General features: G+C 39.7%; 1 protein-coding gene across 1 annotated transcript in view; it reads left to right on the top strand.

Moving 5' to 3' along the window:
- ERCC4 (ERCC excision repair 4, endonuclease catalytic subunit) overlaps positions 1–23,651 on the top strand; it is a 34,715-nt gene that overhangs the window by 5,009 nt on the left and 6,055 nt on the right. The window contains exons 3-10 of the mRNA XM_030884009.2: positions 5,327–5,522; positions 6,405–6,612; positions 8,598–8,778; positions 9,776–9,904; positions 11,191–11,301; positions 13,883–14,480; positions 16,255–16,347; positions 23,160–23,272. Of these exons, the coding sequence (XP_030739869.1) occupies positions 5,327–5,522; positions 6,405–6,612; positions 8,598–8,778; positions 9,776–9,904; positions 11,191–11,301; positions 13,883–14,480; positions 16,255–16,347; positions 23,160–23,272 (1,629 nt within the window). The remainder of the gene's footprint in view (positions 1–5,326; positions 5,523–6,404; positions 6,613–8,597; positions 8,779–9,775; positions 9,905–11,190; positions 11,302–13,882; positions 14,481–16,254; positions 16,348–23,159; positions 23,273–23,651) is intronic.

Genomic DNA, 23,651 nt, shown 5'->3' with positions numbered 1-23,651 from the left:
GCCCTTCCTCTTTTTTTCTTGATGAGTCTGGCTAAAGGATCAATTCCTTTAAATAGAAAATTAGGTTGTTTATTTGAGTTTTTTCTTGTTTCTTGAGGTAGGCCTGTATCACTATAAACTTCCCTCTTAGAACTGCTTTTACTGCATCAGATAGATTCTGGAAAGTTATGTTTCTGTTTTCATTCCTCTCAATGTATTTTTTAATTTCCTATTTGATTTATTTGTTGACCCATTGGCTTTTTAGTAGCATCTTATGAAGTCTTCATGTGTTTGTATTTTTCCATTTTTCTTCCCAAAATTGATTTGTAATTTCATACTGTTGTGGTTGGAAAATATCCTTGATATAATTGCAGTCTTCTTAAATTTACTTAAGTAAGGACTTAAGTCTTTCTAGTGTATTTTTCATTTTAGTTATTGTATTCTTCAGTTCTGATTGGTTTTTTAAAATATTTTTCTAGTTCTTTGTTGAAGCTCTCACTATATTCCTCTATTTTCCCAAGTTCAGTGAGCATTTTTATGACTCTTGCTTTAAACTCTTTATCATGTAAATTACTTACGTCTGTTCATTAGGGTTTTTTCTCAGGATTTTATCTTGCTCTTTTGTTTGGAACATATTCTTCTGTCTTCTCATTTTATTTAACTTTCTCTGTTTGTCCCTATGAAGTTAGGCAAAACAGTTACCTGTCCCAGTCTTGAATCCATGTCCCTGTGTGGGAGTGTCCCTGTGCAGTCTGCGTGTGCCCAGTGGTTTTGGTGGGAGAGCTGAATCTGAAGAGGGCACAGGCCGCGTCTTCTCCCAGGGTCCACTGGCAGAGCTTCCTTGGTGGGGGATACGGCTGGAGCAAGAGCTCAGTGCAGGCTGGGGTGGTCAGGCAGGGCCACCAGAGCACCAGGCAGTTTTCAGTCTGCTGCCTCTGCTGAGACTGGGAGGCAAACAAGTCTGTGCTTACTCACTCTCTTCAAGAATGGAGTCTTGGTTTCCTACAGCCCACTGGTTAGCCCCACTGGTTTCCAAACCAGCCAAGGGGGCCTGTCTTCCCAGTGCTGGACCCCAGGCTGGAGTATCGATGTGGGGCTCAAACCCCTGACTCTTTAGGGAGGATCCCTGAGCTTCTGACATCCCCCTCCTTTGCTGGGTCGCCCACCAGGGGCGTGGGTCCCAACTAGATCTCTTTTCCTCCCCTCCTACCAGGCTCCATGGGGTTCTTTCTTCACAGCCTTTGTTGTAAAAGAGCCGTTCTACTAGTCTTCAGGTCGTTCTTGGAGAGAGTTGCTTCGTATGTGGTTGTAGTTTTGATGTGCTCGTGGGGGGTGGTGAGCTCAGGGTCTTCCTGCTCCACCATCTTGATCCCCCCTCTCTCCCATGATTGAAATTAAACCAATTAGTTGCTTAATTATTTTGAGAAGAATGGTTTAATTTTAGCCAGAATTAATATAGAAAAGGAGTCATATTTCATGATTATTTGTCCTTTTGGAAACCTTTTCTGATTTCCTCATGCTTCTCCCCAGTCAGAGCACTTCAGAACACCACACTGTATTTGCCTATTTATTTGTCTGTCTCGCTCATGAGATGACAAGCTTCCTAAGAGTAAGGAACAACTTGTTCATCCCAGGACAAGTAACTGGTACATAGTAGGTACCAAACACATATATATTGGGTGAGTGATGCATGTATGTACGACAATTTTTAATGAACTTTCGAAGGGCAGAGAGGTTGTGGAATTCATAATTGTCCTTCCTACCATATCTATCACATTGCCCTGAACCTAGAAGACTCTCAAGAAATATTTAATGCATAAATGTATGAATGAATGTTTTATATGGTTCGTGGTGAACTGATTATTGGAAAGTTTTGTTATACTTTTGTATTTCTCATTGTTATAAGCACTGGCAGGGCAGTACAGCTGAGGTCAGACTCACTTGACTTTGAAGGGTAATGCCACTGCTTACAAGCAAGCTACTGTACTTAATTTTCACAAGCTTCAGTTTTCTCATTGCTTAAATTGAGAAAATAGTGCCTTGTGAAGTTATCAAGGATTAAATGAAGTAAAATAAATAATTGCTTAGCATACTGCCTGGTACATAGTAAATCATAAATAATAGCAAAAAATTGGCTCTTTATAGCCAGAAATCTTGATACATTGTAAAGTCTTTTACTGTTTGCTGCTTTCTTATAAATTTAGCTTTATGTTTCCTTATTTTTTCAGTTGATAAAATGAAAAAAAATGTATTGAAATGACCACTAGATGTCAGTATTACTCTGTGTCTCCCAGTAATACTTCAACCTAATTAGGCAGAGAGCAATCTGAATCAAAGAAATATCCAAAGTATAGTTTATAGGTAGTTCCTAACTAAAAAGGGCAAAATGCCATTCCTGTTTCTGATCAAGTCCCAGCCAGTAATGAAGCTGGAGCTGTTACTGCTGCTTCGCTGAATGGAATGTAAATGAGTGGCAGAAATGAATTTCTTCAAATGCTACACTCCCGGGATCATCCTCTACCTCCTCAACCCCCCAGCCCCTGTAGGAACTTTCACCATAGCTCTTACGGACCAGAGTGTCCCAGAAGCATGTAACCCCCTAGAAAATCTTGAATGTACCAGCCCTAACTTGTTCCCCTGTCACTACCCAATGTCACCACCATACCCCACCCTAGGCGTCCCTGCCAACACAACTCCTCAATAGTGAGAGAACTGTGAAAATATCTCCCCAGATTGTACTTTCAAAAGAATGGGGCATGAGGATGCTTTCATTGTTAAAACAGATCCTGACATCTCTAAACAGAACTCAGAACACGCTTTCCGTGGGAAACTTTAAAAAAAAGTTACATGTTAGATTTGTGTACCCAGTGCATAATTCAGCTTTATATTCATTCAACATTATTAACATTAAATGTTGGTAAACATTTCGTTTACTAACCGTCCCTTATTTGGCAGGAATGAGGTAGGTGCTGAAGACAGAAAGATGACAGAACGGTAGGGTGCTCTCCTGAGTTAGGCGGCTTCTGGGTTTGAGCTCACCTTCACCAGCTACCAGCTGTGTGACCTTGGGCAAGTTTCTTCATTTCTGTATGACTCGGTTTTCGCATCTGTAAATTGGAGACAGTAATAGTACCTTCCTCCTAGGATTATTGTGAGGATGAACTGAGATAATGTATGTAAAATTCTTAGCATCACGCATGGCACATAGTAAACATGCTCTGATTACTACTTATGATGTTCTGATCCTCAAGCAATTTAGTGGAGGAGACAGGTGTAGAGAAGTAATTACAGTGCAGCATGAGATACAGAGTGTTGTGGGAGCATAAAAATGTGGGACTAGAATTGCCCCAGAAACCTAACCTGCTTGTATTTTTTTAAAGGGGGCGGTGTGGTCCTTGGATGATGTCACTTAACAGGAAGGACATGGCTTTGTTCTCAGACACTCATGATTTGGAACCTTTGGTCTCCTATTTACTTGCGAAGTGACCTTGATCAAGTTGCTTCCCTTTCCTGGTCTCATAGTAATACCTACCCCATGGAGTTATTGTGAGGATTCAATGAAATAAAAGTCTATAAAAGTACCTAACCCCAGTGCCTGGGATAGAATATTAGTTCTCTTCTCCTCCTTCTTCTAGATTCCAAAAGAAATGACAACCTTTTGGAGCACACCATTTTCTTAACTTGAGATTCACCTTTTCTTTAGAAGTCCATTTTTATTATTTCTAACTTTGTCATATTTCAGTCCAGGAACTCTGGCCCAATAGAGTACTTGGAAAAACCTACCTGCTAGGTACGGAATATTTTATGAGCAGTAGATTAGTTATGTACACGTTCTGGTGTTATTGAAAATCTTTTGTATACAAAGTCCTAAATAGCACTGTTAATTTTTACCATATTTGAAAAACAATTTTGCTTAGCTAGAATAAATTTTAACTCCATCCACCTCAATCTAAAATTTAAACATCAAAATAGTAGAAACTGAATTGAATCTATTGAACTACTAGGAGTCTTGGGTTACTATTGGTGTCATTTTCCAGATCCTAGGAGCGATGAGCATGGGAGCAAAAACATGTGAGTGCATTTATAGCAAATATATATGGTAACTGGCTTGGTTTAGGTCTAAAAGACTGAGAGTTGTCATAGAATAATTGAGTTTTTGATCCAGAAATGACATCTGTGCACTCTCATGTCATCTCATGTCCCTCCCTAATTTTCCATGAATCCCACTGCACCACAATGGCATGTGTACATCATACACACATATGAGAGATCGTCTGGTCCAGTACTCTGATTTTATAATTAAGGAAACATGTATGATCGTCCTTGTTTTTGTGGTTCAGGGGTGTCATTATCACATCCACCCCACAATACAGATGTTTAAGCATATTCATTAAAGATTTTTATTTCAGATGGACTAATTTACCTTTCAATTGAGTATACTCTGATTCTGAAAGTTGAATTCTTCTAATAAGTGATGGAGATGTTGCCCAAACTTCTGAAAGGCAGCTGTTTTGCATAGTTCACATCTGATTCATATATTAAAAGAATAGTGACCTGCTTTGCTTTCAGAAATTCTTCCTCCACCAGGCCAGACATGCCCCACCCCAGGCCTTTGCTGTCATTCCCTTGCCCGGAACTCCCTTGGCCCACACGGTCACAAGGCTCACCTCCTCGTCTCCATCCAGGCTTTACTCACTTAAGACCTCAGTGAGGTAACCCTATCTAAAATTGCAAACCCTAAAAAATACAACAAACTAGTGAATATAACAAAAAAGAAGCAGACCCACAGATACAGAGAACAAATGAGTGGTTACCAGTGGAGAGAGGGAAGGGGAGGGGCCAGATAGGGGTAGGGAAGTAAGAGGTACAAACTATTATAAGCTACAAGGCTATATTGTACAACACGGAGAGTATAGCCGATATTTTATAATAACTATAAATGAAGTATAACCTTTAAAAATTGTGAATCACTCTATCATACATCTGTAACATATTGTACGTCAACTGTACTTCAATTTTTTAAAAGATTAAATAAGAGAATTGCAAACTACCACCCCTCACACATACTCCCCCTCTTATTCCTCTGATCGTTTTTTCTCCTCAGCACTTATCCCTTCTAACCTACTAAATATTTTACTTATTTGTATTGTTTATTGTAAATGCCACAGGACAGCTTTACGTGTTTTGTTCATGGCTGTATCCCCAACCTCGAACAGAGCTTGCCCATGCTCAAGTAGGCATTCAAGAAAACTGTGATGAATCAATGAAAGCGAGCATGAAAATGACATGTCTTTTCTGTACTTTAAATTTTGATTCCCGCCCTCCTCCCCACCCACCCCCCGCCCAGGCATCTTGGTGTACAGAGCTCACAGAATAATCGAGTCTTGTCAAGAAGCATTCATCTTGCGCCTCTTCCGACAGAAAAACAAACATGGTTTTATTAAAGCTTTCACAGACAACGCTATTGCCTTTGACACCGGCTTTTGTCATGTGGAGAGAGTGATGAGAAATCTTTTCGTAAGGAAGCTGTATCTGTGGCCAAGGTAAATAGCATTATGTGACCAGTTTCTGCGAGAGAACCTGCCGTAATTTAATTTTGCACTATAATGTAAAATTTACTGTCATTGCACTTGATACATGCTAGTCAGGTTCATAACAAGTACATCCAAATATAAATAAATGGTCACCACATTTGTGATTCTTTTAACAGGAGAGAGAGGATTGATAGTTATTTTTCTGGTAGCCCAGGGCTATCACTTTCTTGTACATTTAGTGAAACCACGCAGGGATCTAGAGGCTCACATACACAACAGCTTTAGGTGAACTGCAGATTTACTGGTTAAGATTCCAACTTCCACTTTGAGGGAAATAAAGCACCAAGATTTTGAAAAATCTATGTAAATTTCTAGGAAAAACATAAGGTATCAATTTTCAAAACATTTTGCAACCTATGCTAATATGTATCTTGGTTATACTGTATGGTATTTGAGAGTAGTTATTGCAGTCTTTTTCCTTTTTTGATTATACCTTACTTCAGGGATTGACATACTTTTCCTGTAAAGGGCCAGAGAGTAAATATTTTAGGCTTTGCAGGCCACGCACCTGTCACAGTTATTCAACTCTGCCGTGACAGTGTGAAAGCAGCCACAGACAATACATAAACAATGGGCATGGCTACGTGCCAATAAGACTATTTGTAAAAACGGGCACTGGGTTTAGCGCAGACCATAATTTGCTGATCCCTGCCTTATTTGAGTAATACTTCTATTCATAGAGGTTGAAAGTATTCCTGAAAACACTGTCATTTGGCTTTCCGTTTTGTTTCTTAATTGCAGTTACAAAGAGCTATTAGAGTATTAAACTGAGACCGGAAACACATAGCTCTTGCAACTCTAGAAATATTTGAAAAATGTTTGTCTCTTTAGGTTCCATGTAGCAGTAAACTCATTTTTAGAACAGCATAAGCCCGAAGTCGTAGAAATTCACGTTTCTATGACACCTGCCATGCTTGCTATACAGACTGCTATTCTGGACATTCTAAATGCATGTCTAAAGGAACTGAAATGCCATAACCCGTCGCTTGAAGTTGAAGATTTATCTTTAGAAAATGCTATTGGAAAACCTTTTGACAAGGTACTCTTTATTTCTTTTCCTTTTTAAGCACCATTTGTTATGTTGTAATTTTTAAGAATGCAAGTTATTTTAATATTTACAATGTTCTTAATAGGAATTTGCTGTTATTTTAAAATTAAATTGCAGGTGATTTAAAGTATAGTTTCTTTGGTTTACTGGAAAGTAATTTGTAGTAAATACATTGATTGGCATATAAGCACAACTCTGACTTTTGCAGTTATATGGTGATTATCTCTTATTTTAAGTATATGTAAGAGGACGATGAATAACCTTTTGCTCTGAAATGGCAACGTTTGGATAGCTACAGATAGAAGAGTTTACATAAGAATCCTTCCAAATTTATGATCTCTTATTTGGAATAAAAATAATTTGGATGAGTTTTGATTACTGAGGAATGTGAAACTTGCTCTGTCTTAAAATTGCATTCTGAATTGAGAAAATGGTAAGACTTAATGCAAGGACTTTTTATCTAACTAATTTTTTCATCATAGATCAATATTAATTCCGATATGTAAATGTCTAAGATTGAATTGTACATACAGAAAATGCTGACTTTTAAAAAATTCCAGGCAGCTTTTTTTTCATATTTTGGTAGAACAAGTTCTTTTCTTTCAAACTCTGAATCAACCTCTTTGTCACTGGAAGTAATGCATATTGATTTTTGAAAAGGAAAATTTAAGTCCTCATTTTTCTGATTCTTCCAAAGTCATTTTACCGTGAAATAATGATACATAAAAGTAATTCCATGTGTTGTGTGCCTCTGTTTTTAAAGTACAGTTTATTATAATTTAGTGCATGGTATACCAGAAAAAAACCCTCTCACATCCTTTTAGTAGAATGTATATGTCCCTAGAAAACCAAAATATAACCAGATATGTTTTGCACTAAATTTCTGTTTATCATCACCTGGCCAGTGAAAGTCAAAGTATTGTTTTAGGCGTTCTTTTAGTAACCAAGACATAATTTGCACTTGTTAGAAAATTTGTAGATGATTTTACAAAAGAGGTATGTAGATGATTTTTTACAAAAGATGATATACAAAAGAGTTATATGTCCCAGTTTATCTAGGACAGTCCCAGTATCTGCCAGTTATCCTGGAGTAATTATTAGTAGTATCATTTCATTTTCACAAGAGTTCCAGTTTGGACAATAGAGTATTTGGTCATCCAAATATATATTACTCCTGCTCAGTATTAAATATGTTAGATAAGATGCCATGTAGTGAAACTGCTTCCAGATCATGCTACATTATCCCTTTTAGTTACAGAATCAGCTTGTGAAGGAAACGTGCATATATATAGCTGTGGATATGTAGATACCTACATAATATATACATAAAGCTGTTCTGTGTTTTAGGCAACTTTTCAGGATCTTAAAAAGTATTCAAATTTGGTTAGTTGTTAATTTAACAAATATTTTCCCATACATGAATCACACTTAAAGAAAAAAACTAAATATTTTATTATACCAACAGACTAAGGTCCACTGTTATTTAATTTGATTCCATGTAGTTTCTCTAGTTTATGTCCTCTGCTTCCTCGTGCAGCTGGATCTCACATCTCTATCCACCCAGGATGGGGTCTCGACCAAACTTGGCAGAAATGGAATGTATCTGAGCTACATGCTTTCATTCTTCATAAAAGCAAATAAATGATCATCTGATGTTTATCAGGCCTTTTTTCTCCTAATAATGTAAATATGGGTAACTATGAATTGACTCTATCTGATCATAAAGATTCTAGTGATGACACTCTGCTTCATATTTGAAAAATTAAACATTATTTTTAGAATCTTATGAACTTAAATTTTCTATTCACTTCCTTGGGAGATAATGTTTTATTATTGTGGCAAAATATACATAACAGAGTTTACCAGTTTAACCATTTTTATGTATACAAGGGATAATGTTTGTTGAAAGTATAATTTGTATTAATTATAGCTATATAGAACATCTTTTAGCAGTTCTAATTTTTTTCTTGTTTTAGACAATCCGCCATTATCTGGATCCTTTGTGGCACCAGCTTGGAGCCAAGACTAAATCCTTGGTTCAGGATTTGAAGATACTACGAACTTTGCTGCAATATCTCTCTCAGTATGATTGCATCACATTTCTTAATCTTCTGGAATCTCTCAAAGCAACAGAGAAGGCATTTGGTCAGAATTCAGGTGGGAGATAAAAATACTAATATTTATCCTAAGAGCTCATTTGAATAAAGTACTGGATTTTTGGGGGGAATCAGGTGTGGGGAGTGCTATATTCAGCTACATGGTATAGTAAGATTTCAAATTACGTTTTATGTTCACAGCACAAGGATGTAGGTTTTATTGATAGCTAATGTTTCCACCTACTTCTGTATAATAATAAATATTCATATCCATTACAAGAGATTTTATTTCTAGAAAAGACTGTGTATATCACAGGCAGTCCCCAACTTAGAAATAGGTTGTGTTCTGGAAGTTTAGTTGTTATGAACTTAAAATTAATATTCCCTGAAGAAACAGGATGGGAATATGGAGTTTCATCAGCTGAAGTGGTGAAGAATGAGAAGAGGTTTGTAGGGAAACATACGTACGCGGCTGTCCGCCATCTTGTTTTTTTACAAGTCACATCCTTCCCCCACTACCATGATCTTTCTCACTGTCTGGCTAAACCAGTGTTTTCTAAAGTGTGGTCCAGGGGCCCTGGGGCCAAGATTTAATACGAATAATGTTTCTTAACTGCTTCACCAGGAATATTCTCGAGTCATAAACTACGAATGTGTGGCATTGAGGAACATATTGACTGCTAGTACGCTTTGGGTTCCACTGCCTTCATCTGTGCTTGGACGCCAGCAGCCATACCTGCCAATGCTTCTGCACCATTACTGGAAATGTCAACACAGTGCAAAAAAGTCAAATAATGAGTTAGTATTATTATGAGAGTAGTTTTGAGGTCACAGACCCCCCTTCCCCCCAAAAAAACAGCTTGGGGGCCCCCAGGGGTCTATAGGCTGCACTTTGAAAACCACGGTCTAGCCAAACAGTGACAGAGGCCATAACAAGGGAGAAGATGTGGTTGGGGGATGAATAAGCTGGTGACTGGTTGATAAACAGGTCATGTGACCTTCAGAGATTCTCTGAAGTAAACTATAAATTGAAGGCTTTTTTTTTTTAAACATATTAGGTTGGCTGTTTCTTGACTCCAGCACCTCAATGTTTATAAATGCTCGAGCAAGGGTTTATCATGTTCCAGATGCCAAAATGAGTAAAAAAGGCAAACTGCCTGAAAAACTGGAGATTAAAGAAGAGCAAGGTATTTTGTATGCTTAAGTCTTCATATGTCTTTTATTTAAGTATTTGGTGTGGAAATGCTTATCAAGTTACAGTATAACTTTAAATCTCCTTCGGCTGTGTGAAGAATGTGTAACTGCGTGTGACATATATAATGTATGGTAAAAGTATTTGGTATGGATTCATTGCCAGGGGATTCCAAATAACAAATGCCAAATATCAATCAAGAGTATTCTTGCTAGGACTTCCCTGGTGGTCCAGTGGTAAAGAATCCACCTTCCAATGCAGGGGACGCGGGTTCAGTCCCTGGTCAGGGAACTAAGATTCCCACATGCCGCGGGGCAACTGAGCCTGCGTCCCACAACTGAGCTCACACGCCTCAATTAATGAGCCTGTGTGCCGCCAACTACAGAGTCCATGCGCTCTGGAGCCCGTGTGCCACAACTAGAGAGAGAAAACCCCCGCGCCACAACTAGACAGAAGCCCATGCACCACAGTGAGGAGCCCGCGTGCTGCAACGAAAGATCCTGCATGCTGCAACTAAGACGTAACGCAAAAAAGAGTATTCTTACTACTACATAAGAATTATAGATTTTTTTTTTTAACTTTGGAATAATTACTATTTGGGCACTTGAAGTCTTAGTGGGACATTTGAACATCCCTTTTAGCTTTTAGGGGACATAAATACTAGAATGAGGCAAATAATGGGTTTTATTTCACACTCATCTAGTAAGTATAATAAATATCGTTGGTTTTTTTTTTTTTTTTCCGTTGGTTTTTTAAAGCATGGGATAGGGTTAATGTTTACTTTCTGCCTAGTTCAAAGGTCTGTTTCAAAACTTAATTAAATACATTAGTAATATGTTTGAGTACTTACAGAAATAAAAGTTTTATTGTTGTCTGCTTATATCCCATGTTCAAGATTGTGAAAATCTTGGGGATTTTAGAAATAATAAATAGTTATTTTAGAAATAAGAAATACCAAGTCCTTTATTTTGTGTAGCAGTTTATATATAATGTCACAGTTGACAACTAACACATAATCATCTCTTATTAGTGACCACTCATATCACTTTCTCTCAAGGCATTATGGAACCTGTGTTAATGTTGGTTTGAGGTGTCTTCATTTAGACCATAAGGAGACCTTTCTCAAAGAAGCAGATTCTATCTATAGAGTATTATGAAAGAAGCACAAAGGAGTGGGTTTATGGAGTGATGCCTGTGTTATCTGTTGTCTTAAAAGCCTTTGGAATACTTTATAGATAAATATTATCACATAGAATGAGGTTGTCTTTTATTTCTATACAGAAACAAGAAAGGAACTGGTCCTAGAAAACAACCCCAAATGGGAGGCACTCTCGGAAGTATTGAAAGAAATTGAGGCAGAGAATAAGGAGAGTGAAGCCCTTGGTGGTCCAGGTAGGAAAAAAGGAGATAATGATATTTGCATTCAAAATCTAGCAAATGAGTCTTTTTGATTAGCTCTTTACAAATAATTTATACTATTATCTTCTTTATCAAATGTAGAAGAGTAAGTGCCCCATGAACACTGAAATCTTAGTGACAAGCGCCTGTCTGTTCATCTGATGTGATTTTCTCTAGGTTGAGTCACTGTATATTCATGAAAGCAGGTTGTTTTACTGGTTGGGTTCTCAGGACTTCTATTTAAAGATGCAACTAATCAACTATCATATACAGAATGGATAAAAACAACAAGGTCCTACTGTATAGCACAGGGAACTATATTCAATATCCTGTGTTAAACCGTAATGGAAAAGAATATAAAAAAGTGTGTGTGTGTGTGTGTGTGTGTGTGTGTGTATAACTGAATCACTTTGCTGTACAGCAGAAATTCACAGGACATTGTAAATCAGCTATACTTCAATTAAAAAAAAAAAAGGTGCAGCAAAATCTCTACATATATATTCACCAGGCTTTAAATTTGGAATCCTCAAGGAGAAAGCTAATGGGCTTAAGTTTTAGGTTCTCAGCAAGTGTCTTTTCAAAGAAGCCTCAACTGTATTATAGAATGACATTGACCTAGTGCTAAAAAAATTTCAAGTTTTGGGGCTACTCTCTTCAAACACAAGTATACTAGTAGACTGAACCTGAACTGTAGACTGAACCTGAATTAAGTTTTAAAAATAAAACCAGGTAGAAAATAAAACTAAATTTAAAAAAGTATCTCTTGAGGGAAGTATGTGGCACATATACACAATGGAGTGTCGCCCAGCCACGGGAGGAGACGAAGTTGAGCTGTTTGTGGTGGGTGGACGGCCCTGGAGTCTGTCATGCGGGGTGAAGTGGGTCGGAGGGAGAGGAGCAGGTGCCGTGTGCTGGCGCATGTGTGTGGAATGTAGAAAAAAGAAAGAAAAAGGGGCGGTTCTGAGGAACCTAGGGACAGGACAGGAGTGGAGACGCAGACGTGGAGAGTGGACTTGGGGACACGGGGACGGGGAGGCGTGGGCTGGTTCGAGGTGAGAGAGTGCCATGGACATGTATACACACTACCAAGTGTAGGATGGGTAGCTGGAGGGAGGGGTGGGATGGGGAGGGTTGGGGGGAGGTGCAGGAGGGAGGGGATGTGGGGATGTGTGTGTGTGTGTGTGGCTGATATACTTTATTGTGGAGCAGAAACTGACACACCATTGTGGGGCAATTGTGCTCCAGTGAAGATGTTAAAAAAAAAAATCTATTGAGACTTTGAACTCCTTTAAAGCAATAAAGGCAAGCACATAATCCTTATATGAGTAATTATGCTGTGATATTATCCCAGAACTTATGGTGCTGTGATTTAAGACCCAAAGTCATACATGTGTACTCAGAAAAAAAGCATAAAGAATAAAGAAGGGGAAAAAATTACATCTAGCAGCCACTGTTAACATTGGCATATTTCCTTCCTGGTTTTCTTTCGTGTATTTTCTGTTTCACATTGTTAAAGGTATAGTGTAGATATAATTTCTGGATATAGAATTAATGAGCCAAATGATGCTGACATTTTTAAAGTTCTAAAGACATATTACCCCATTGATTTATAGAAAGTTTTTATCAATTTTCATTTCTTTTGGAAGTATAAGAGCTTATCTTTTTTTACCCAGCTAGCAATGACTGGAGATTCTGTATATATTTGTGTGTGTATCTACATACATTACATATGTATAACAATTTTATTCATTTGATTGGAGAAAAATGTGATCTTGTTTCAAATTTTGATGCTTGGGGAGCTCAGTTTTTTCTCAGATGCATTTCTTCTTTTGTGAATTGTCTTAGTTTCCTTTGCTGGTTTAGAGTGTGTCCTCAGTTTGTATCAACTTTTTATGTATTAAAGATATTAACATTTATCATAGTTACATAAAGTGGTTTTTTTGTCTTTAGCTTTTTTTTTTTTAGGCAAGAAGTGGATTTATTTAGAGATGCACATTCCATAGGCAAAATGTGGTCCATCTCAAAAGGCTTGGGAGCAGCCTGTCTTTAGCTTTTTTTAATGCAGTTTTTTATTCTCATAGAGTCAATCAATTGATTGATCAGTTGATATCTTCTCACAGATATCAGTCTTCTCTGAGATTTCTTCCATTGCTTGTAAACCTGGAAAATCATCTTCATATGGAGAGGTGGAGAATAGTCATCTTTTTTTCATGATGTATCATTTAACATTTGACTGTAATCCATTTGGAATTTATTTTGGTATTTCCAGATCTATTTCCAGATCCTCTGGAAAATTATTAATTAAAAAGAGCTTCTTTAAAGCCTCCATTATACCACAGCTGTACTTTCGTAAGACTCTAAATATTTCTGGCTTCACCTTTACCCAGAAGATTTAAGTAATCCTGCCAGGGAGGCGAAAGCCTTTGATGAGCATCCGAGACCCTTTTTAAACAAATTGTAAAGTATCTTTAGCGCCAAGGGGTGAGCTGTGTCTCTGGGGGGGAAGGGACGAGGGGGTGCGTGGGGTAGGACAACAAGTGCGGTAATCAGGACATAACGTTGTTTCTAATTTTAGGACACGTTCTCATTTGCGCAAGTGATGACAGGACCTGTTCCCAGCTGCGAGAGTGCATCGCTGTCGGAGCAGAGGCCTTCTTGTTGAGGCTGTACAGGAAAACCTTTGAGAAGGACAGCAAAGCCGAAGATGTGTGGATGCGGTTTAGGAAGGAGGATGGCTCAAAGAGAATTATGAAATCCAACAGAAGGCCCAAAGGCCTCCGAAACAAAGACAGGGCCTCTGCCAAAGAGAGGGCTGTCAAAAAGAAGAAACCAAGGCTGACTTTAACTCAGATGATGGAACAATCTGAAGAACTGGAGGAGGAGGGGGGTGTCGAGGAGGGCTGTCCGAGAGACCTAAGCAGTAGCCCCGAAAGCTGCTTAGAAGAAATTAAGCACGAGGAGTTTGATTTAAACGTGTCCTCTGATGCCGCGTATGGAATCATAAAAGACCCCCTCACCATTATCCACCCACTCCTGGGCTGCAGCGACCCCTACGCTCTGACACGGGTGCTGCACGAGGTGGAGCCAAGATACGTGGTCCTGTACGACGCAGAGCTGACCTTCGTGCGTCAGCTTGAAATTTACAGGGCAAGTCGGCCCGGGAAGCCCCTGAGGCAAGTTGTAAGGAATATGAACTGCGATTGCATGGGCTTCAGTTTTGCAGTTCTTTAGGATTTAGCACAGATAGACCAGTTGCCCATGGGCTTTCTTATCTTTAACGTTACATTGTTATGATGTTGGTTGAGTTTATGAAACCTTATTTGGCATTCTGATCAGTCTGGGAAGTACCAGTGTGGGAAGTACGCATGGGAAGGAGGTCGAATGTTGTAGTGGATCCAGGAATCTGAGGGAATGCCCCCCTTCTTGTTACTTGCTCTTCTGCTGTTCTGTGCCATATTCTTTATGCATCAGTTGTAGCCTATGGGGCACCGTCTCTGAACAAGCCTAGGAAATTTACAATATCCTACCTTCTACCAAATGTTAATGTAATTATGACTCAGCTAAATTTCATAATTCTAAAACGTCTTTCTTGTAAATCTGAAAAAGTGACTCTAAGTTACAGCCACATAAAACTAAAGTACTTGGGGAATTATTGTACCATGTATTCTTGAGTTTCAAGAAATATCAGATGAGAAAACGATGCCTCCCAAAGAATATAGTGTTCTGGCTCTCCAGTTATCTGAGGGAAATAAACCTCAAGGTTAATATCCTGAACTCAGCCTGAACCAAAAGCAGAGCCAAGAGAAACCTCTCCAGCCAGTTTAACGAATGCAGCCTTTCAGAGTAGAGGTGAATGGAGGAGGTGGACCAGAAATAACGCAGGATGAAGAGATGAGACAAAGCTGGTGAAATAATTATAGGCTGATAAATTTTTCATACTTTGCTGTTGATCAACATTGGAGATGGCTTGTGTGCACAAAAGTTCTCTGTTGCCTGAATATGGAATAGCGTGATATTTAGAAACAAAAGGTCAGAACCAGAAGGGACCTCAGAGTTCAACCACTTGATCCATCAGTGGGAAACTGAGGCCCAGACATGGTGAATGGCTTGCCCTTGGCCACATGATACATTCGTGGAAGAGCTCAGGTCTCTGGACTCTTTGGCCAATGGTTTTTTCCCTGCCCGCACTTCAAAGAAATATAAACTAGGAAAATGAAGACCAAAAGAAAAATCGAGGGCTAAAAAGGGAAAATGTCTCTGATAGAAGGTGAAGAAAAGGGGCAGAGGAGGTGCCTCATTCAGCTTCTTAGCAACCAACAAGATAGGAAAGCTGGCCTTTTCTAAGAGAAAAGAATATGTCAAATTATTTTTTGAGGAGCTTGATATAATCCATGTCTTCTCTGTCTGTGTGTTTATATAAAATGTGTGATGACTCGGTTCTGTTAAGACATGAATAAAAAGGAACTGAGAAATTACTTGTGAAGGTAAAGGTCATATAGATTTCATTTGTTTATTTTTCCCTAACATGAACTTTCATACGCTGGCCTTTATAACCACCATCCAACTTTTTAAACGATTGTTTGGCAGAGATGCAAAGAAAAAATTTGAAAAAAGAGAAGCCGCTAAGATTGTGTTTTCTGATTTGTTTATAGTTATGAGGAAAGCATTATTCTATCCCTCTTTGTTATATTTCAGTGTTTACCTAAACTCTGCTCCTCCTTTTGATGAAAGAAGAAAAAAAAAAAAACATGTGGTGATGAGACCTTTAACAGGTGGGGTTTAGGCTGCTTAATTTTAGTAAGTGTGTGATTAATGGAACCTTTTCTTCTCAGTCAAATATTTATTATTTGAACACTCTAGGTTGCTGATTTCAAATGCCATGCTCTTCCTTCCAGGGATTAAAAATTATGTGTTTGCAGCCTAAAAGAGTTCTGTCTTAACTTGCAGGGTTTACTTTCTTATATACGGAGGTTCAACCGAGGAACAGCGCTATCTCACTGCTTTGCGGAAAGAAAAGGAAGCTTTTGAAAAACTCATAAGGTAAATACATAGAAGATCAGTATGAAGGAATCAAAGGCCTTTGAAGATCCAGAGGCTTCTCTGAGTGGGGGAATATCTACTAGCCGTCAGGAAAGATGGAGAGAGGAAGCTGCTGGGGAGGGTCACATCAAGATACACCTGTAGTCTGATTCACTCCAGGGTTTATATACATCAATAGACATTTCCTTTTCTCTTCCCCTGCTTCTCCACCATCTCCAGGTGCTTTTCAGGGGTTTAATAGAATAGAAATGTGAAGAAAACTGCTTTTATGTTAATAAAGAAATATAACATAAAACACCAGCAATAGAACTGAAACACTCTCTCCCCCTCCCCCATGTACAAGATTTCTCCCTTCCCTTGGAATCATTTTTTTTTCCCTTGTAAAGTTTCCATTGTCCATGGGTGGGTGACTGTTTTACTGTTTACTGGGAATTTTTTTTTTTTTCTTTTTTGCGGTATGCGGGCCTCTCACTGTTGTGGCCTCTCCTGTTGTGGAGCACAGGCTCAGCGGCCATGGCTCACGGGCCCAGCCACTCCACGTCATGTGGGATCTTCCCGCACCGAGGCACGAACCCGTGTCCCCTGCATTAGCAGGCGGACTCTCAACCACTGCGCCACCAGGGAAGCCCAACTGGGAAATATTTTTATGACCTGGTCAGTTCAGATCAATAGAATCACTCTGGGAAAAATATTTTTTTAAAGGTGTGACATTGGTCTGAACAGATGTGTGTTTTTTTGAGAATAAGTAGCCTTTAATGTTCCAAATCCAAATAGAAAAAGCTTTTGGTTTAATGTAAGGAAAATGTTTCTAATTGAGATATTCACAAACTACATGGCTACCTCTTACTCCTGCAAGCATTTGAGAAATCTAATAGCCTCCCCCAAGGGATATTATCAAGGAAGTGGCAGCTTGGTGAGAGAAGATGGATCAGATGCTCTCTAAGGAGCCCCAGAAGCCAGGGCGGGGGCTGGACAGGGCATCCTTGATCCGAGCCAGAGAAAAGGCTAGACCGGAGGAGACCATGGCCTGGCCTGTCAGTGGCTGGGCCAGACCAGTCTTTCAAGCCTCAGACATTGGCAACATATCAGTGACAGCGAGAGGGCAGAAATCATTTTTAGTGGCAGTTAGCCAGGACCTAGACAGAATTTCAAAATGGACGGCCATCCTTCAACACTGGCTGTGGGCTCTCAGTATATGCTTAAAATATGCAGATACCCCAGTTCATCCAGGGCATGCGTTCCCAGAAACAGGAGTGCTTATTGAATCAGTGTCATTGAGTCCCTTTGAAGAAACTCAGCACGGTTCGTGGGCAGTTCTCTTCCCTTCCTATCCTCTGTGATTGTGGCATGCCTTAGCCATGGATTCTTGCAGCTATTGGCCCTACAATTATTGGTCAGTCCTTTCAGCTTATGAAAATATGTATTTTTTTTTCAATTTTGATTGAAGCATAGTTGTGTTAATTTCTGCTATACACAAAATGATTCAGTTATACATATATGTACATTCTTTTTCATATTCTTTTCCATTATAGTTTATCACAGGATATTGAATATAGTTCCCTGTGCTATACAGTAGGACCTTGTTGTTTATCCATCCTATATATATACTAGTTTGCATCTGCTAATCCGAAATTCTCCATCCTTCCCTCCCCTAGCCCCCTCCCCTTTGTGAAGTCTGTTCTCTATCTGCGAATCTGTTTGCATTTCTTAGAAATGTATTTTCTATTAATGTGCTCTATGGGATAGTTTATATGTGTGTACATACGCTTTTTGAAAAAGTATTCCAGAAAGTGTTATAAAAAAACAGGTATTATGCAGACTACCTCTTCTTATCTAGAGCTTTTTAGCGCCTCTCTGTGTCTCCTAGACCTTCATCTCCCAAGACTCAAACAGTCAACAGATATTTCTTGAGCATCTATTATGAGCCAACCCCTGTGCTAATGTTAAAGTGCTGGAGTTACAGTGGTGCAGAAAAAGGCTCTGTCCTGCCTCCTAGAGCTTATCCCCTAGTGGAAAAGACAAACATTGAATGATTATGAATAATATCATAAATAGACATGGGTAGAGGGCGGCGGGCTACAAAGGTAAGAGAAAAGGGTATCCTACGAGAGTCTGTCAAAGAGATCTGACCCAGTGTGGGATGTCTGGGACGGTGTCACTGAAGGAATGACTTTTAAGCTGACCCGTGGAGCATGTGTGCTGGTTGCTAAGTGGACAAGGTGGGTTGCTAAGTGGACAAGGTGGGCCAGGGGTTCTGTTGAACAAGGGTGTGTGTGAAAACTCCGAGGTGCACAAGGCCTGTTAAGGATTTAGAACTTGACTCTGTAGCCAGTAAGATAGCACTGAAGAGTTCTAATTAGGAAAGTGACATAGAGTATTTTTTAAAGGCTCTCTCTGGCATCAAACTGAGGAATGGATAGAGCAGGGAAGTAGTCAGGAAAGCTGCTGCAATTGTCTGATAAGAACAGGTGGCAGCCAAGATTAGGTTGATGGAGAGAAGGGGACAGATTTAAGAGATATTGAGGAAATGGCATCAAAGAATTGGTGCTACTGGATGTGGCCCAGTACCTCCTAATTGCTTCTTCACTCTTTTTAAAATATCCTTTGCCTAAGGCTTCTCTGATTAAAGTAACTGTCTCTAAATCACAAATGAGCACGTGGAGCTAAAATATTCGGATTAGGTTGTTGGTGTTCATGTTGAGGGCCCCCAAGACCACCCTCAGGCTCAGTGATTCACCAGAAGGACCCCCAGGAGTCAGAAAAACTGGTATTCTCGTAGTTACGGTTTATTACAGGGAAAAGGACACAGAGTAAAATCAGCAAAAGGAAAGAACACACGGGGCCAAGTCCAGGAAAATCCGGCATAAGCTGCTGAGTGTCCTCTCCCAGTGAAGTCGCAGGAACGTGCTTAATTCTCCCAGTGGCAGTGTGTGACAGCACACGCTCAGTGTCGTCCACAGGAAAGCTTACCCGAGACTTGGAGTCCAGCGTTTTTATTGGGAGTCAGTCATATAGACATAGTACTCAAGTGACAGACTCCAGCTCCCTGGAGCAAAAACAGGTATTCGCTAGAAATCACACTGTTGGCATAAACCATCTGATCACACTGGTGCCGTGTGGCCCCAGGCATTATAAAAACCCTCTTATCAGGCGTTGTATTCCAAGAGCTCAGACCTCAACTCCCAGAAGCTGGCCAAGGGCTTCTGGGAAGACAGGCTGAGGAGACAGGCCTTTCTTGGGAATGTGCAGGGTTTGAGCAGCCCAGGCCTGCTCCCTTAACCGTTTCCTGCACAGTGTTGTAGCCAAGGGGGGCCTGGTAGGCTCTGAGTAGGTGAGTTTTATGCTCCAGGCCTCCTTCCCGTGACTGCCTCTTCCCCAGTGCATCAGAACCTGGCCCAGAAAAAGAGTGCCGTCAGTGGATTGTAGCCAGGTATCGGGGACCACATGCCATTCCCGGCTTATACAAGTGACTTTACACTCGAAGGGCTCAGTGACAAAGGTCGGGTAAGCCTGGCACATACTGGAAACTTCACTCAGCAGAACCAAGGATATGGACTTTCTCCTATGTTTCAATCTCTACAGTAATTTTCATACCAGGTTTTGATGTCATTTTATCTATGGTCTGGCATAATTTTATAAACTCTCAGTGGTGGTTGTCTACTTATTATGTTAGATCTTCCCATGTTACACAGATAGTTACGCCGTTCAGAATCTTAAGATATTTACTTTCCCAGAAAACTTGGGGAATTTGAGAAGTGTTTGTTTTGAAAAGCAAAATATATGTGAGGTGCATGGCTGAAAGAGCATTTGCACTAAGCCTGGACTTAGAGAAAAATTTGATGTGAGACCGAGGGAATGTGCTTTTGCCAGGACCTCCATGAGTGATGTTGTAAGAAGAAAAGCAATGCTACTATTTAAAATAACCAGAGAGGAATGAATCAGGCGAACTGGCAGTGAAAGGACTGTTTGACTGGACCGGAGATCAGTAGATTACAGATGACAAGTAAAGAGAAAAAAAAGTTACACTTGTAAGTATTGCTAATAAAATGCTCCCTGCGTCAAAAAATTAGTAATAACATTCTGAGTATACATAGTTTTGGAGAGGTCACCACTCTTCAAAGAAAAGGGTTATTAGCTTATTTGAAATTTTACAGTTAGAAAATATCACAAAATGGGTTAGCATGAGGGCTTGAATAAACGCCCATTTGAAGAGACTTCTAGTCCAGTGTCTCCTCCCTGTGTTATCACGTTGTACAGGCTATTCAAATATCACAGAAGATGTTAAAGTAAAATTAAGAAACCACAGTACTTTAAGTGGAAATAGGGACCTGAATTGTTTAATTATTATTTTGTGTCTATCATAAAGAGTAACTTGAAAAATTATGCAAATGTTGAAAGCAAGAGACTGAATATAAGTATGGCAAATTTCTGTTAAACTAATTTGAGTTACTGATTAGGAAGACTTAACTATTTTCTTCACAACCCTGGTTTCATTTCAGGAATATATTTTTTTCTCAGATTCAGTTTGCAGTTATAACATTTCATAGTAAACTAGCTGTTTTTTAACAGTATTAACTGAAACAGTTGTGGAATCATTTGAAAGAAAATCTTCTGTTTTTTAGCATAATCGTGGATAATTAGGGGATGAGGTTACTACGTGTAAGAAAAGTACGGTTATAATAACAGCTGACATTTATATAGTGCTTCCTATGTGCCAGGCACTCTTCTGAGTGCCTTACATATATTATGTGATCCTTTTAACAGTCTCTTTGAGGTTAGATTTTAGTATCATCCCCATTTTACAGATGAAATTGAGGGACAGAACCATTAAACAACTTGCCTAAAGTCACACAGCCAGTAAGTGGTTTCCAATTCACGAAACATGGGCCCAGAGTCTGCATTCTAACTCGCTGTGCTTTACAGCCACAGTTACATATTAATCAGGAAATGAGGATGCCCTCACGTGTGATAGCTTAGCCAGTAAGGTAAGTGGAGATAAAGAAGAAAAAAAATCCCCCATGTTGATCCCAAATATAAAAGAAAAAGAAATTTAAGAGCAGTAAGTTTTTTGAACAGTTTGCCCCTTACCCCCAGCTGGAGTCTAGTTGGTGTAACGGGGCAGTAATGAGTGGCTGCCAGAGCCATTGTCACTGCAAAGAATCTTTCATCAGCAACACTTGACAGCGGTACTGAGAATGATGAGGGAGCACAGAACTGGAACTATTGCCTGCCTCCTTGCGATCTAGTCATAAAATGTTATACTGTTAATAACCTTGCATTTGTATATTGTTTCAAAAAGTAAAGAATTTAAACTTGGAGTTTCTGTTCTCTGGTGGAATCTCTTCGTGGTGCCCTGCCCTAAAACATCACATATCCAGAGTGGTTGGGGAATTGCTCCATCTGATTTTATTTCCTTTCATTGGAAAATCCTTTTTGTTTGAGCCCTTGTTGAAATCATTAGTTGCTGATGAAGATTCCTCTTGTTTCACCTTCCCTGGCCTCTTTTATTGCAGTCAGTCAGTTCCACGGTTTTCACGTTGCCGTGAAACTCACTTGCAAGCCCAGCGAGGGCAGAGACCCATCCTTATACATCTTTTCTGTCAGCCTGGCACAGAGGAACACACAGTACTTGCTCTTTCCTGAACTGATGATAGCATCTTTTACTGGTTTTGAAAAATAAGACTGTGGCACACCTGGCCTCCTCTCCCTGTGGTTATTGAGGATCTTGCCATGATTCTGGTTCTCGATTACAAATCTGAGTTAGGATTGTACAGGCTTGTCAATCTACCGGGTTTAAGATACTGAGCTTCCTTGAAGACAGGAATTATCGGATACAAATAACCGTATTTGTATCCAAAATACCTCGCACAGCATGTGGGAGCCCTCTGTAAATGTTTTAAGTAAACGCACAAGTGAGTGAATTGATGCTGCTCTACTACATAACCTGAGATGTTGATTTTTTTGTTTAAATCTTTTGTTGGAAATTTGCTTTCTAATATTAATCTTGATTTTCCTTTAAAACCGAGGGTGTTTAATGGGGCCTCCCACCTGGAGTTTTTTAAATCAAAGCTTAACCATGTATTGTTTTCATTTCTTTAATCATTGATTTTTTTATTTTTATTTTTTTGGCTGAGGTGGGTCTTCGTTGCTGTGCATGGGCTTTGTCTAGTTGCGGCAAGCGGGGGCTTCTCTTGTTGCGGAGCATGGGCTCTAGGCACACAGGCTTCAGTAGTTGTGGCTCACGGGCTCTAGAGCGCAGGCTCAGTAGTTGTGGTGCACGGGCTTAGTTACTCTGTGGCATGTGGGATCTTCCTGCACCAGGGCTCAAACCCATGTTCCCTGCATTGGCAGGCAGGTTCTTAACCACTGCGCCACCAGGGAAGTCCCTAATCATTGATTTTTAACCATCCTATTTATGATTACTCTGAAAATATTGGGATATAAATTATTTGAATCCTTTTCAATGTTCAGTAACACATTTAGCACATTTTAATAAAAAGTCTCAATAATCTCTCTGGCATTTTTCACATGCTTATTTCATGCCGCAAAGTGTTTAGAGGACATACAGAATAGAAAATAAATAACAGTATTTTTTAACTCTGGAAGATGAGCAGGAGTACCCAACCAAGAAGCTCTTTCTGCTTCCTTTACACATCACTTGACTGTGCATATTTACTTCTAGTGTTTCCTGTATTTTCTTTTACCACTACAGTTATGTAGATCATTTTGTATATTATAATTTACAAGAGATTAAAATCTGGAATTTTGAAATTAGCTCAGAAATGTTGAAGATGTTTTTCTCCCACCCCCAGGGAAAAGGCTAGCATGGTTGTCCCTGAAGAAAGAGAAGGCAGAGACGAAACGAACCTCGACCTCGTAAGAGGCTGTGTATCTGCGGGTGCTCCCGCCGACACACGCAAAGCCGGTGAGTCCTGCCCTTTGCCGAGCACTCCTGCTGCCTGTGCAGGAGGCTGTTAGGTTCCGGAGTTTCTCTGCAGAAGCTTGGTTTTTCTCAATAAGCTCTTAAACGTGGCTGTCTGCTCCCATACCCTGGTCTCAGCTGGCTGTTTACTAGCCACGTGTCCTCCCTGGATCTCGGGCTCCTCACCTGTAAGATAAGTGGGGTTGTGATCTATGCACCGGCATTGGAAATCAGTTACACTCCAGCATTGGTTGAGATTCAGAATGTACTTTTGCCAAGAAACTTTTGTAAATGGTGATTAGGTTCTTACCTTTACCTAAAGAGGCCAGTTTGCCCCTAGATAAAGATTCAGGATTGTTTGGGGTGTGTTCCCACTTCCATA

The sequence above is a fragment of the Globicephala melas genome, chromosome 15 (genome assembly GCF_963455315.2).
Source record: "Globicephala melas chromosome 15, mGloMel1.2, whole genome shotgun sequence".
Lineage (NCBI taxonomy): Eukaryota > Metazoa > Chordata > Mammalia > Artiodactyla > Delphinidae > Globicephala > Globicephala melas.
Note: the sequence above shows the minus strand (reverse complement) of the source record. Positions and strands in the feature narration are given on the sequence as shown.